General features: G+C 47.9%; 2 protein-coding genes and 1 long non-coding RNA gene across 6 annotated transcripts in view; 2 read left to right on the top strand and 1 right to left on the bottom strand.

Moving 5' to 3' along the window:
- Positions 1-4876, top strand: part of LOC123050295 (uncharacterized) — a gene marked incomplete in the record, with an annotated part of 6568 nt that extends 1692 nt beyond the window's left edge. The window contains 5 exon segments of the long non-coding RNA XR_006423748.1: positions 109-339; positions 916-1021; positions 1734-3971; positions 4139-4215; positions 4862-4876. This is a non-coding gene — a long non-coding RNA (uncharacterized lncRNA).
- The window catches only part of LOC123050270 (uncharacterized), a 25330-nt gene extending 19890 nt beyond the window's left edge, over positions 1-5440 (bottom strand). For 2 of the 4 annotated variants that reach the window (XR_006423744.1, XR_006423742.1), the window contains exons 1-4: positions 5204-5440; positions 4910-5101; positions 4695-4823; positions 4370-4422 (exon numbers count right to left, since the gene is read on the bottom strand). Coding sequence is in view for 2 of the 4 variants with exons in the window: in XM_044473095.1 (XP_044329030.1) it covers positions 4370-4422; positions 4695-4819; positions 4910-5084 (353 nt within the window). In the remaining 2 variants the exon portion in view is untranslated. Of the gene's footprint in view, positions 1-4369; positions 4423-4694; positions 4824-4909; positions 5102-5203 lie in introns of those variants that run through there. The other 2 variants (XM_044473095.1, XM_044473103.1) reach the window with 1 other exon arrangement.
- A 2276-nt stretch (positions 5441-7716) lies between these two features.
- LOC123050239 (homeobox-leucine zipper protein ROC3) lies at positions 7717-13555 on the top strand. The gene is made up of 11 exons (XM_044473066.1): positions 7717-7907; positions 8111-8358; positions 8460-8746; positions 8840-9146; positions 9269-9826; positions 9930-10037; positions 10133-10363; positions 10467-10641; positions 11124-11392; positions 11508-11603; positions 12478-13555. Exons 2-11 carry the CDS (start codon positions 8185-8187, stop codon positions 12922-12924), a joined length of 2652 nt encoding a protein of 883 aa, XP_044329001.1. The 5' UTR covers positions 7717-7907; positions 8111-8184; the 3' UTR covers positions 12925-13555.
- Positions 13556-15013: the final 1458 nt, after the last annotated feature.

Genomic DNA, 15013 nt, shown 5'->3' with positions numbered 1-15013 from the left:
TGATTGTTGTGAGCATATGCCCAAGCTGGAGTCAACTTCTTTATGCCTTGATTTTATTTGCCGGTGGATCAACTCAATATGACACCATCTGTTTCATGTCAAATGCAGGATATAACCAACATAAACACAATGCTTACAAGGAGATATCGGCTCATTTGATTGCTATATTGGCTTTGGTCACCCTTGCGAGGCTCCTTATCTTTGAAGCAAGGGGCGGATGCTCTTTGGACTCAGGAAGACGAACATGATAGAGAAAGAAAGGGATCAACCTTGCCATGACCCCATATTTCTGTAGGCTAATATCCCTTATTTGCACTATCCTACACCGAATACTTATAGGTACGGAGATTGGCTTGCGCATCTATTTACAATTTAGGCTGGTGTGGTGGCCAAGGTCAATAAGACATTGCGTGGCACCACGTCAATTGCCTCTGTTTTGATGGTGTTAGTTTGTGTTTAGTTTCAATTGCAAAATTCATTCAATTGTTCAAGCATTGGAAAGTCAAGTTGATATGAACTGATCAACCGGAATACATAAAGCAGTATATTTGTGCTACACTACTATTGCAGTTCAGAATCATTTTTTTAGTTTATAACAATAGTTCCCTTCAAATTATAGACTATCCATCCCCTGTTGTTCGCCGAGGCTATCTTAGATGCCGCCTCTTACCTAATTTTAAGGGAACTGTTGTTTTGTTATTATGCTACGCGTGTGCATGAGCTTTCCTGAAATAGTTATTAAATTAAATATATTTCTGTCAAAGACAATGAGATTTTTTCTATTGATGGGAGATGATGTAGTTCTTTTTGTAATATGTTCAGTTCTTGTTATGATTACAGAGAAAAGAAATTTGTAGCCATATTTTGTGTTGCACCTTTCCTGACTATTCAGAATACCGATGTTGTTGATGACAGGGTTATGTGCCTTTGCCATGCAGCACATGTCAATGGCAGTTCAGGAAGAGATGACATCACAAGTGAGCTCAATTGATAAGCCCGCTAGCAGAAAATGTGGTTTGAGGTGATTTTCTTGTTTTATCTAAATAGTGAATATTCTTCTTATTATGTTCTGGCTCTAGAAAGAACTAAGCATAACATACTGAATCTGGAGCTTTATTTCAACTACATTTATATCATTGAAAATCTTGAATATACTTTTGCTTTGATGGCCTGTCACTAATCAGGACATAGGTTACTCCCTCCTTCCTGTGCATTGGGCATCTGTGTGTGCCTAGGTCGCGATGCAGCTCCTTAGTTTCCTAATGCACCGACGGAGGGAGTACAAACCTTCAAATAGACTGATTTAGTTTGGCTGATTGTTTATTCTTATTCATTGTGGAATAGGATAGCCATATGTATTTATTTTGCCCTCCATCTTTTAATTCTACATAAAAGTACATCATTTTGTTATTTATTTACTAATAATACAATCTCCATTACTTATCTTCTTTTAATATGAAATAAATCACCAGCATCATACCTTTATTAATTTTCCATATTGTTCAGTCATCTATTTGGAGTAATTTTATAATCAAAGCATTGGACTATTGAGCAAATTGTAATGTCATTTTAATCTTATTATTTTTCTCAAATGCTTTTATTAAATTTTATGCATAGCTGTTGGTTATAGTGTATAGTACAACCACCTTTAGGATTATTGGTGTTGGAGTAGTGACTATATTGCGTCACGGTTTCATTCCCTTTTCGCTTTTGAACTTGTACCTATGCCACAGCCTGCTCCAACCCCTCCTCTGATGTGGTGTGGTGGGAGAAGGAAGAAGAGCATGCATGCTCTCTGTCTACATCCAGCGTCCACACGGCTAGATCGACGGGTCTAAACTATGGGTGAGCTCCTCCACTACCTGATAAATTCCTTTTCTGCTCTATCTGTTTTCCTTCCAATTCATGTAAATTGAAACTTTGAAATCAACCAGTATCTAATGCCTATAATCCATGGAAAGAAGTGGTCTTCAAATGTGAAACTCAAGCCGGCAATTGGATACCAATTTGACTACTTATTTATACCTTCAAATATTGGTCAAAGACTAATTAAGTCACTGTTTCTTAATTTTTCTATTCCTTATTTATACCTCCAAATATTAATGGATCACCAAAAATATGGAGAATTTATTCATTTGCATTTTCATGTTTCTCCAACTATATGTACCATTGCGTAGAAGAGGCAAAGTAATAGACATTTTAATTCTGATTTATGTAGATTATTGTTTAATTTGTGGGTGCCATTCTATCTCAGATGTAGTACATTGTGTGTATGAATCATGGTGAATGTCAAGCCTACTTAGGTCATACCCAAGTAAGGTAAGTATAGATGTATAGTGCTTATAAAATGTGGTGCTCTAATATAACTTTGTTCCTCAGTTAGGAATTATGTTTTTCTATAGTTAAAATGCATGTGTGTTGCTATGATGTATATAAGTGACAGGGAACAAAAAATAATGGAAGAAGGCCCTTTTGTTTCTGTTTTATAATTACTCATCCATCCTGATGCTTGAGCATTTTCTAACCTCCCCTGTTTTATTCTTTTGGTGCTACTTGGATGTTTCTAAGGTCTTTTTGTTTTATTTCAGAATACAGAAAGAATAAGCTACTAGCATTGTGCAAGTAAACCTACTGCGATTGCAACTGCAAAAAAAAAATCATCACATGCTGTGAGCTTAAATAAAAGGAGCTAAACTGTTGTGTCATGTTCAGAATTGATACTAGAAAAAATAATCTAAACTGCACATTCTGAAACTATCTAGACTCCTGCCTTTGGGGAATTAGGTTGCTAAGCATTACTTTGTAAATAAATGACATGCTAACTTGTTGGTTCAGTTTAGAGCTATAGGCAGGGGCTTGCAGTAGGGGGGGTATCATTGTGGCAGTTGAAAACCAAAGCATTTATTCATGAGTGTATGATCTGGACTTCACTTTTCTGAAAGTATGTTACGATCCTGCTCTTGGAATAAATGGCATGCTAAAACGTTGGTTGTTGTGGTGCATTGCAAGGTACAACCTTAGTTTTAAACATTTTGCATACTAACAGATATGTATTGGAATTTTAATTTGCATCTCTGCAGCGACTTGACAATTCTTCGTCTTTTACGACACGGATCCGCGGCACAGTAGGAGAGGTGACGCCGGCCGGCAGCGCCTCACCGCCAGCTATTGTTTGGCGCCGGCAAGGAGAAGGGCGCTTAGGATCTGCTGCGTTGTGCATGGCTGTTGAAGTTCAGCATCGCCATGATGTGTATTGTTTCTCTATTTTCCTCATATTGCCATGTTCCCAATTTTACAAACTGCTATGTGATGCACAATGGCCACGCCACGCACTGGTGAGATTCAAGGTGCAGTCGAGCAAGAGTCAGTTCGAGGTGAGGTGTCTCACGTCGATCTCCTGTTGCTCACCAGCGAGGCTCGCTGACGAGCGGCCAGATCCACACGAGGTGGATGTCACACACACGGCCCTCTCCCCTCCATCCTTTCTCTTTCCTACAACTATTATGTCTTTGTACCTTGTTATATTGCTCTTTCATCCATGGTGATAAAGATGTTAACTCAGTTTGATAATGGAGTCACAGATTTGTATCTGATAATTCTTGGAATTCAAATTGTAACATCCATACTAATTTGTTGGTTTGTCTCAACCAATAATTCAATGTAAACCTATTAACATGAATTTTATGGGTATACATTGTCTCCTCCTATGCCAATTGATTTTCTCCAGATTAGTTGGACCATAATTTTCAAGAAGGTTACAAACCTAGCAATGAATGAGACTATCATTATGATTGAAGATAGCTGACTGTGACAATTGTTTCTTTTGAAGTTTCACTGTTTATGGAGGTGACAATGCTAGATATATACATCTGTATCATGGCACTTCTCCAGCAAACAAAAGCTTGGCAGCCATCTACTTTCAGAGAGTTTGAAAACGTACTATCACGCTAACTCACTTATCCAGATTAATGGTAAGTGTGTGTTTTCTTGTATACCGATCTACAGAACTACAATTGAGATCTCTACCTCCTCTATTTCCCTTTTGTCATCTTTTCTGGCTTTTATGCTACTACTCAAAATGTTTGACTATTCAATTATAAACGTCATGCAGCAGTGCTGACTTTCTTACTCCCTTTAGACATGATTTCCCTGTCCAAACATTCAGCTGAACCGACACTAGCAATATTGATCAGCTGAACTTGCAGAAGGGGAGAGGTACTAAAGGAACATCTTACGTATTTTTGGTCTCATATTCTTTGAGTACATAACTATCCATTTATTAAAAACTATATTTGATGGACAAATTGAACAACACAATTTAAGGATGATAAAAATAATAATTTTAACAAGTGGAAGTAATGTATGGTACCGTGTAAAAATGAAAGGTATAGTTTTCCCACTCCTCCAAGATGAGTTCAGTGCCTGTGTTTAAACCATGGATGCAGAGATGGTCAGGTCAAATGAAATGTATGAATACTACTACAATTGTTGAACATTTGATGAAATCAGAAGTTAAGTAGATTACATATATGTAAGTTAGTCTTGTGGCTGATGCTTTCACCATGATAAATATAACCCCGAACGCATATGCCAACCAATGTTTAAGCGACTCAAAGACAATAACTAATGCTAAATATTGATGCCTGCTGCTTAGGGGCACTATCTGGCATGGTTCAAAAGAGAGGTAATTGTACCTGAAGCAGTGGACACAACCATTCCTTGCATTTGTAAGAGTTGTGCAGTAGTATAATAACCGTCTTTCTTTGAGGAGCAGTGTCGTTAATTTTCAGTAGAAGTACAGGTACACGTTCCTGTTCTGCTGACTAATGGAAAAAAAGTGATAACAGATTCTGTTATTCAGGGAGCAAGAGCCAAAATTTCTTCAACTAGCTTCTCCTAAGTTGCCCACCTCTTTCCTCGGGCATGACTCCATGGCTTGGAAAAGGCAGCAGAATCAACACAATCACCTTGATCTGGAAGGTGGAATGTGTTTGCTTAGATCGAAGGAGGATCCTGGCCTCTCCGAGCCCCGGAGGCCCGTTGCCTTGGTAAAATAGCTCCTTTACCAGACTCCCTTGCTCCATGGCCAGAGGCACCGGGACTGCGTGACGACGAGCAGATTCGAAGCAAGCCATTAATCAACTCGGGATGCAAACTCGCGGCGCGAGGGAGAGAGAAAGTGAGGGGGATGTGGCTGGCTGACCTCGGTGTTTCCGGCGGACCTACTGGTACTCCGACCAGATGTATCCGGCGGCAGCAGTTGGGGCTCCGGTGGAGTCGGGGCGGCGGCAGGTGACTGGACCGCGCGTGGTGGAGAACTGGAGGAGAGGGAACCGAGCCCCACACTCACGAGCCGTTTCTTGGAGCGACTCCTCACATGCGGCACGCGGCCGGTAGCCGACAGCGGAGGTACACGCGTGGCTGAAGCGCTATGGGGGCCACAAGGCAGGCGGTTCCTTTTTTATTGATTTGTCATGCGTGCATGCCTTCCTGATTGCTTGTTGTTGCCGACACATTAAGTGATCACGTGTCTGTAATCCATGGCCGTTCTTTCTGAGAGACAGTGGGAATACAAATACTGAGATTTGCTTACCATTTTCCTTTGATCGTGGCCGTGAAAATGCAGAGTAGTCCAAGGAGGCGTCAACCGCGTGGGCTCTTCCCTACATGCCCCCCTGACCCGGGCCGTCGTGTATCCTCCTTCGTTACACCCGATTTGTTGAATGCTTGATGCGATGGAGGTTGCGGCACGGCGGCCGACGGGAGCATGCAAGTGGGTGATGGTCGTAGCACGGCGATGTCGCACGGTCGCTCGGCGTGCAGTAGGGCCCGGTGGTGCCGGACTGCCGGTGCGGCACACATCTGTAGCGGAGCGTGGAAGTTTGGTTGGTGTGCGCAGCAAGCATGACACTGGCACAACTGCGGCACACCGCTTGACCTTTTGTCGCCGTGTGTATCTTTTTGTGTGCGTATTCAACGTACATTTTTTGGCAGATTATACGATCTTGCTCACCTACAAAATTAACTAGCTTTCATTGTTGATCCACAAGCCTGCTTATACGTGAGTTCAGTAATGACCAGAGAATCGATCAAGCCTCCTCTATCTATTAAAATATCTCTCTATATATATTGAATACATAGAGTTGGTGGTTAGCGCCCTATCCAGCCTGGGTCGATGTTCGAGAATCAGAAACAACTCTAAGATGAGCTCCTCGAATAGTCTCTCTCTCTCTCCAGCAGAGCAGTCTTCAACATTGGCGGCAACCATTTTTTATGGTAGCTTGTGAGATTTCTCTACTGTTTAGACACAAATTTGCTCTGTGTAATGCACCCAGGGCTGTGGATAAGGATTTTCTGATTTTCTGGGTGTTTCTCATTTGAACATGAATTCAAAATGTTTCATTTTGCATCCAAGTAAAACTATTGGTTCACATCGATTCTATCTATCATTTACCAAACCGCTCACTATTCTTAATGCTGATGGGGAGGCGCACATGGAGGAAGGTCAAGCATATAATTTCACCTTTAAATGCACTTCCAAGGGACTGTGCCTAATCGTCTACTCAATATAATCAAGTTGCAAGAGCCCCTTATTATATAGCTTAGCATTAGTATGCATGCCTACCAAGACTTCTATGTTTATCATGTTTTTGAATCTTATGTTTATCATGCCTACCAAGACTTCTATGTTTATATATGTTTCAATTTGTATCTACATATTTTAATACACACTCTTAAAATACATGGCGTGCGCTCGGCCTTTGCGTCATGGGCACAACGGGTCATCTAGTATAGAGAACTAAAGAAACGAGACCAAACCGTCTCTTGGCGATGCGCGTGCATGAGGAGGAAGAAGACTGTAGCATACGGCGATCGGGACAGATCGCACGGTCGAGAGAAGATCGCGGCGATCGCCGAGCAGCAGCAGCGCCCGGGCGGTACGCCGACCAGCATTAACTGTGACGAGAACGCATGCAAAAACCTTTTCTGCTCGCCACCCGCGCGTACGCGTACGTTACCGCGCGCAGCAGTAACGTACGACGACCACGGCGGGCCGGGGATGCACGCAGCACAGCAGGGGGTACGCGAACACGACACATGGGCGCCATGCCCGAGGCCCGCCGTAACGCGGCAGCCGCTCCATGGACGGATCCGCCGTCATCGGACGGACCGGACGGCCTCGGCCAGCGGCCTTGGCCCATCCGTAACGCACGCGGGAAGCGGGGGCGGGGAGGAGACGTGTTGACCTCTCTCTCCGTCAAGACGACGACGACGAGAGCGCGGCGTCCGTTACCGTGCTGAGGCGAGGCGGTGGGACGGAAAGACGGGCGGGTTCACGGCGCCGGCCCGGCCCGCGCGCGCGCTCGCCCGTCCGTTACTGTGCGCAGTTAAGGCGGGCATTTACTCCTCGCCCCCGCTGTAATCCGGCCCGTAATTACCCGCATTAAATCCCCTATATTCGGCTTTCCTTTTTCCATTTTTTCACGCCTCCTGGCCCGCGGGGCCCGCACCAGCGTGGGAATCGTTTCGCTGGTCACTCACGTCACGGGCGCCTCCCCGAGGCACGCCCTCGCGCAGGGTCGCCGCCACGTGGGGCCCGGCCCACGCGGTTTCAACGGTGGGGCTGCGCTGTCAGTGAGACTGGCCAGCTGGCCCGCTCCCGTCACTGCGTTTTGTTCTTTGCTACTAGGTCAAAGCGAGGAGTCGTAGCGGACAGTGTGCCCTCCCCTCCCACCTCCACTCCTCTCCTCTCCTGCTGCGTCGCGAGAATAAAGGCGAGCGAGGGAGGAGGGATCGAGAAGAGTTCGTCTTCCCCGTCTCCGTCGACCTCCGAGCTCGAGGGACTGCCGGGGCCGGGCTGGGGAGGGGAGACAGGCGCTCAGGCGAGGCACAGAACAACCGACAGGGTATTTACTCCCGCCATTTACTTCTCCTTGTCCCTCGCCCCTCCGCTTTCACCCACCCATCTCCTCCTCCTCCAAATCTTTCCCTTTACTACTCCCCCCGCTAAATCTTCTTCCCCCTCCGCGCTGTACCACCGCCCTCTCCCTCACTACCATGCTTCGTCCTCACCTTGGTTTTTACTCCATCTTCCGGTGAACCACTGCAGGTCGCTGCAGCCAGGTGCTCCTCCTTCCTTCTCCTTGGTCGGTCGGTCGGTCGAGGAGTTAAGGAAGAAGAACCATGTTTGGGGACTGCCAGGTTCTCTCGTCCATGGCGGCCATGGCCGCGGGCGGCTCCTCCGCCGATGCGCTCTTCGCCTCGCCGCTCATGCCCAACCCGGGCGCGCTCGCCGGCTTCATGTCTAACTCTTCCGCCATGCCCTTTCATCACCACTTCTCCACCAACTTGATACCCGTAAGTGCTTCGCCTTCGTCTTCATCTTGTCTGTTGCATATGCATGCATATGAGGAAAATTAATAAATGTGTTTCTTTTTGCTGCTGGGTTGTTTTTTCAGAAAGAGGAGGGCGTTATGGGTGGGCTTCACTTGGCGAAGGACGAGGAGTTGGACCTAGACATGGAGATGGAGCTCAGCGGCGGCTCCGGCAGCGGCCACCTCGACGGTCTGCTCAGCTTCGCCGACGTTGACGACGACAGGGACCAGAAGCCGCAGCACAGCGAGCCGGACGGTGCCGGCGCCGGCCACCACCCCTCCTCGTCGGCTGCGGCGGCGGCGTCCAACGGCAACGGCAAGAAGAAGCGCTACCATCGCCACACCGCGCACCAGATCCAGCAGATGGAGGCGTAAGAAATAAGAACCAAACCTCCATCTTAATGACGAAAATCTTCCTGAATTAGTAATCTGACTCATGCGCGCGTGTGGATGCTTTCATGCAGGCTGTTCAAGGAGTGCCCGCACCCGGACGACAAGCAGCGGCTGAAGCTGAGCCAGGAGCTGGGGCTGAAGCCCCGGCAGGTCAAGTTCTGGTTCCAGAACCGGCGCACGCAGATGAAGGCACAGCAGGACCGCGCCGACAACGTCATCCTCCGCGCCGAGAACGAGTCCCTCAAGACAGACAACTACCGCCTGCAGGCCGCCATCCGCAACGTCGTCTGCCCCAGCTGCGGCCACGCCGCCGTCATTGGTGACATGTCCTACGAGGAGCAGAACCTCCGCATCGAGAACGCACGCCTCAAAGACGAGGTGCGTACGTTCTTGCCACTTGCTTAAACCCTAGCTAATTAATGCCTGCTAGTGTTACTGTAATGTGTAATGTACTCACACGGGCTAATGGTGTACGTCTTTTGCGCGTCGGATGGTTGCAGCTGGACCGCTTGGCGTGCATCGCCAGCAGGTACGGTGGCGGGCGCCAGCCTGGCATGTCGTCGGCTTCAGCGCTGAGCTGCATGTCGGCGCCGCCGCCTGTGCTCATGCCGCCCCTGGACCTCGACATGAACGTATACTCCCGGCACTTCGCCGAGCAGCAGCACGGCGCCATGGACCTCATGGCCTTGCCGCAGCAGATGGCCGCCGGCGGGCACGGCATCGCGGCGACGGCGTCATACTTGCAGGGCCCAATGACGCCCGTCATCGTCCAGGAGCAGGACAAACAACTGGTGATGGAGCTCGCATCAACAGCCGCCGATCACCTCATCAAGATGTGCCGCACCAGCGAGCCGCTCTGGGCGCGCCGCCGCGGCACCGGTCCCTCGTCCGGCGAGGTCATGGACGCAGAGGAGCACGCGCGGATGCTCAGCTGGCCCATCGACTCCGGGAAGCAGCAGCAGTCTGACGTCGCCCACTCGGCGAGGACGGAAGGGACGCGCGACAGTGCCGTCGTCATCATGAACAGCATCACATTGGTCGACGCCTTCCTCGACGCAGTGAGTCCAGTTCATCAACTTCCATCTTAGATCAAATTACTTCATTTTCTTCCATTGCGCACGTACGTCAGATTAACTTGAGATCATCCGCGCATGCGTGCAGAACAAGTGGATGGAGCTGTTCCCTTCGATCGTGTGCAAGGCAAGGACCATTCAGGTCATACACCATGGCGCTGCTTCTGGCCATCTCAGCAGTGGATCTCTCATCTTGGTAAGCACCCCATTTACTACTACATCGGTTAACGCATTCAAGCATCCATCGATCGATTTGGTAGTTGATTGGTTTGCTGATGAATGGGCATGCAGATGCAAGCGGAGATGCAGTTCCTGTCTCCTCTAGTGCCGGCGCGGGAGGTGGTCTTCTTCCGGTACTGCGTGCACAACGCCGACGAAGGCACCTGGTCCATCGTCGACTTCCCAGCCGACGGCTTCCAGGAGGAGCTTCTGCAGCAGCAGCAGCAGACCAGCTCGCTGGTCCGGTGCCGCCGCCGGCCCTCCGGCTGCATCATCCAGGACGCCCCCAATGGCTACTCCAGGGTACGCACCGCCACCCCGAAAGGCCCAATGCATGCATCTTGCATGTGTGACGTGGCATGGCATGCAATGCATGGACTGAGCTCTGACACGTGGATCGACGCAGGTGGTGTGGGTGGAGCACATGGAAGTGGTGGGGGAGGAGAAGCCCCTTCAGCCGGTTTTCAAGGACCACGTCGCCGGCGGCGCCGCGTTCGGGGCCACCAGGTGGGTCTCCGTCCTTCAGCGCCAGTGCGAGCGCCTCGCCAGCGAGCTCGCCCGCAGCATCGCCGATCAAGGAGGTAAGGACCACCTTGCACCACGTCGATCGCATCGCACGGCATGCCTTCTCTCTGCTGCTTACATTTCATCTGATTGATGCTCATCCTGCTTGTGAATTGCGATGCTAAATCAAGATATTACCTAAACCGATCGATCTCGCCATGTATCTCTATGCTTGTTCTGTACTGTAGTGGTTCTTGCCTGCTCACCTGTCAAGTGTTCGACATTATGCCTCAGAGGGCCAATGCTTAGTTGCTTCTTTAAAACAACATGTCCTTTTGTCTGTCATCATCGTATTATTGGGAAGGAAGATCGTACCAATATATGTGTACATGGTCGTTTACTTGTTTATAATACTCGAGTGCTGCAATTTCAATCATTTTCTTGGGATCTTCTACACTGGCTGTACTCGCCACTTTTATCAGTTCTGTGCTGGGTTTTATCGATATTTATCCATCTTCACAAGAGCCTAATCGTATTGATTTCCAATTCCTAATCCCAGTTATCCGCACCCCTGAGGCGAGGACAAACATGATGAAGCTGTCTCAGAGGATGGTCACCGCCTTCTGTGCTAACATAAGTGCATCTGGGAGCCAGTCTTGGACGGCGCTATCTGATTCTACAGAGGACACAGTCAGGATTACAACAAGGAAGAATACTGAGCCGGGGCAGCCCAGCGGTGTCATCCTCACTGCGGTCTCCACAAGCTGGCTTCCTTTCAGCCATCAACAGGTGTTTGAGCTTCTTGCAGACGAGCAACAGCGCTGTCAGGTAGCAATGAACTATATTATCTTCTCAAATGTTGTTATCATTGTTAGTGTTGGTTATCTTCTTCAAACAAATTCTTTGGTTTATCAGTTCCGTGATGCGAGTCATGCTTTTGCAGCTTGAGATTTTGTCAAACGGGGGCTCACTTCATGAGGTGGCACATATTGCAAATGGATCACACCCAAGGAATTGCATTTCTCTTCTTCGCATAAATGTAAGTACTCTTTCCAGTCGTCACTAGTTCTGAATGCTGGTGTTCCTTTGTACTTGAATGAAAAGCTGTGTACACCAAGAGGCCACAAATTCGCTCCTTCCGGCACACTCAATAATATAACTCTTTCTTTGGTAACTAGAACTTCACATGTACTTAGTATCTATGCCGAATGAGTATCATCACAATTTTTCACCTCCTAAATCTTACTGACGACCATGTAGAAGAAAATATATAATGTTTTAGTGCTTTCGACAAGCAAAATGCCAAAAATTTAGCAAGAGTTTTTCAATAGCTCATTGCTACTGAACTACTGCAGTAACTGCTATTCATTTTGGCAGTGCTTCTAGTAACTTGCTGTTTACTACCAATACCAACATTTTAATAGTGGGTCAAATAACTTACTGTTTCCTACCAATACCAAGGACAATAAATTAACACTGGCTGCTCAAGGTACCACATTAAATGATATTTGTGCGGTCTAGGCCCAGGCTGGTCACATGCATCACTGTAATTTGCTACAAAAGCTTTTAGATTCGTTTATGTGCTGGCATTACGTTCACAATTCATCTAATTTGCTATAAGAGCTTTTAGATGCAAAGAAAGTAGTCAGTTTTAGAAATACATGTTGCGTCTTGTACACATTATATGTCTAGTGAGTCGTTCTAAATCAGTTTTGATGTACTGCCTTCATGTTTACAATCTGATTGAGATATCTTAGTGACATCTCTGTGGTCGGTAGATATGGAACTATGGCAGCACATGCATGCTAGAGGAGTAGAGAATTACTTCCTTCTTTGTACTCCTTGTAAGATCAACTAAGTTTGACATCTCGGTAAATGTTGAGAGCTGACATTTCTGCAACTTTCTATGACAGTCTGCAAGCAACTCATCACAGAATGTGGAGCTCCTGCTGCAGGAGAGCAGCATCCACCCTGATGGTGGAAGCCTGGTGGTGTTTGCAACCGTGGATGTGGATGCCATCCAGGTCACAATGAGCGGGGAGGATCCTTCATACATCCCTCTACTCCCCATGGGCTTCGCCATCTTCCCAGCCACCAGCCCTTCGCCTGGAGCCACTAGCTCAGACACCACCAGCAACGGCGAATCAAGTCCTGGCAATGCAGATGAGCCCGCCACCGGCTGCCTCCTCACCGTGGGCATGCAGGTGCTGGCCAGCGCCGTGCCTTCAGCCAAGCTCAACCTCTCAAGCGTCACTGCAATCAACAGCCACATCTGCAACACCATCCACCAGATTACAACAGCACTCAAGGGTGCCGGAGGTAGCCGGACTGAGCCGGCGCCTGCAGGTTCCGACCAGTAGCAAGAGATGCTGGGTGGGAGTGGAGGGAAGCACACGCCGCAGACCAAAGTCCAATTATTTTGCCACCTGCTAACACCTCAACTATCTGTTAGCAGCTCAGCTGCAAGGGAGGATTTGACAAGAGCCCACAAGACTAACAACAAAACCCCTCTCTTCCCGCCATGCTCCTCTCAAAATGGCAAAAATACCCTCTAGTAACAACCACCGGGGGCATTTTGATCATTTTGGGAAGGAAGGCAACGTGATCCATCTCCAGCCAGAAAGGGTCTTGTCAAGCTCTCACTTGCACCAACCAACACCAACAGAATCAGCTCCCAGGGCATTTTGGTCATGCGGTTCTTGCTGCTACTCTTCCTCCTCCCCCCTGCTCAGAAAGTCAAAGACTGTGAAGGTATCTTCTTTTGATTTTGTAATAATGAGAGTACTTAATTAGTTTGAGCGTGCGACTTTGTTCCAAGACTTGTTTAAAGCAGACTGTAATGCGAAAGGGAAGATGAAGGTGAGAGAGGAGGAGTCAAGAGCGAACCATTCGTGATCCTTCCCACTTGCAACGGAAGGGTCTCTTGGTTCGGGAATTGACTTGTTTCCTCTCTCCGCCTTGTCTGTAAAACATTTGGATCATGTTTTGTTATTACTGTGTTCCTGGTACTTCTTACATTGCAATCTGCGAATCTCCTCTGGTTGTTGAATGGTAGTGAATGCGGATGCTGGCTTTTGTTTTTTGCGTGAGCCTAATCTGCGCCAGGCTTTGAATGCCCTGCCCTTCTGCTGCATTGGATCCATTGTCTTCATTGGTGGCCTCAGCCTCGGCCTCCTCCTCCTTGGCTCGAATTTGTTCTGACAACCTACAACTGTGGTGGAGGACCAATTTCAGTTTTGAGCTGCGAGGCAGTGCTGTGCCGAGATGCTTGGCTTTTCAAGCTTCTGCCTATTTATCCCTTCTCCTGTGCTGTACTACCGCTACACAGGGAGATGCTGCGTGTGGTTGCTGGGTGGGGAGATGCCTCTCATACATAACACCATGCTATGAAGAGGAAGGGAAGGGCATTGTTTCAAACAAAAAAAACAAAAAAAGAGGAAGGGAAGGCTCTTCTTCCTTGCCTGCATGGTGCATGCTACCATAGATCTCCATGTCTAGCATCTGTCTATACCACCCCTGCCTATACTAGATTGGTTTGATGCTTTGACTTGTGTGTGTGCCATGTATCCAAATGTAGCTGCATGCATGCTTGCTCCTCTAGCTGGATCAGGCAGGGGGCCCTCTATCTTCAGATGGTTTTGGCGTACTGACAATGACCGCACCAAAGGTTGGAGGTGTCCTTGCATGCATGTTTTATCATCTTTCTTTAATCAAAGGCATTCTACTGAAGGCAACTCCAACGTGGATCACCAAACCGCCCGCAATTGTCCCAACTGAACGGTCTTTATCATCCAAAGGTGGTCACCAAAAATATCCGGACACGTCCGAATGCGTGAAATCCCCAAAACAGGGACTATGTGAGATTTGCGGGTGTTCGGACCTCCGCTACGCCACTCTGATACTCCCGCACATCCAAAAAGCCCACCCTCCGACCCTGTCCCTCATGTGCTATTTATGCGCTCCCTTGGCGACCGACGCCCCCGCTGTACCACCTTGTCCGCCACTCAGGCCTTGTTGGACCTCCACTGCTCCACCTAGGTGCCTTCCTGACTTTGAGTACATGATTGTTCCACCCTGGATCCTTTGCTACCTGCCGATACCTTCCATGGCGGACACCACACCCGATAAGTAACACCATTCCCCAAAAAAATTGACGTTCTCATTGTTTCTTTAAAGCAAACACAATGGATTCATACGAGTAGTACTTCTACAACGAGATCACTGAGTCATGTTCATCGAATAAGGAGGTGGAATATGAGGATGAAACGACGATGATGATGGCGTTTTTTGCAGACGGGTACGTGTGGAGGAGCATGTTCTCAACTACAAGGTTCAACAAATGGTCATCGAATGTTGATCCTATTCAGCTTCAAGAGCAAAACCCGCACGACAATTGAGGATTTTATCCAAATGCACCCTCAAATTCGATACCGAAAAACTCATGAACAG

This window comes from Triticum aestivum, chromosome 1A, assembly GCF_018294505.1.
Source record: "Triticum aestivum cultivar Chinese Spring chromosome 1A, IWGSC CS RefSeq v2.1, whole genome shotgun sequence".
NCBI lineage: Eukaryota > Viridiplantae > Streptophyta > Magnoliopsida > Poales > Poaceae > Triticum > Triticum aestivum.
This window is presented reverse-complemented; position numbering and strand designations above follow the sequence as displayed.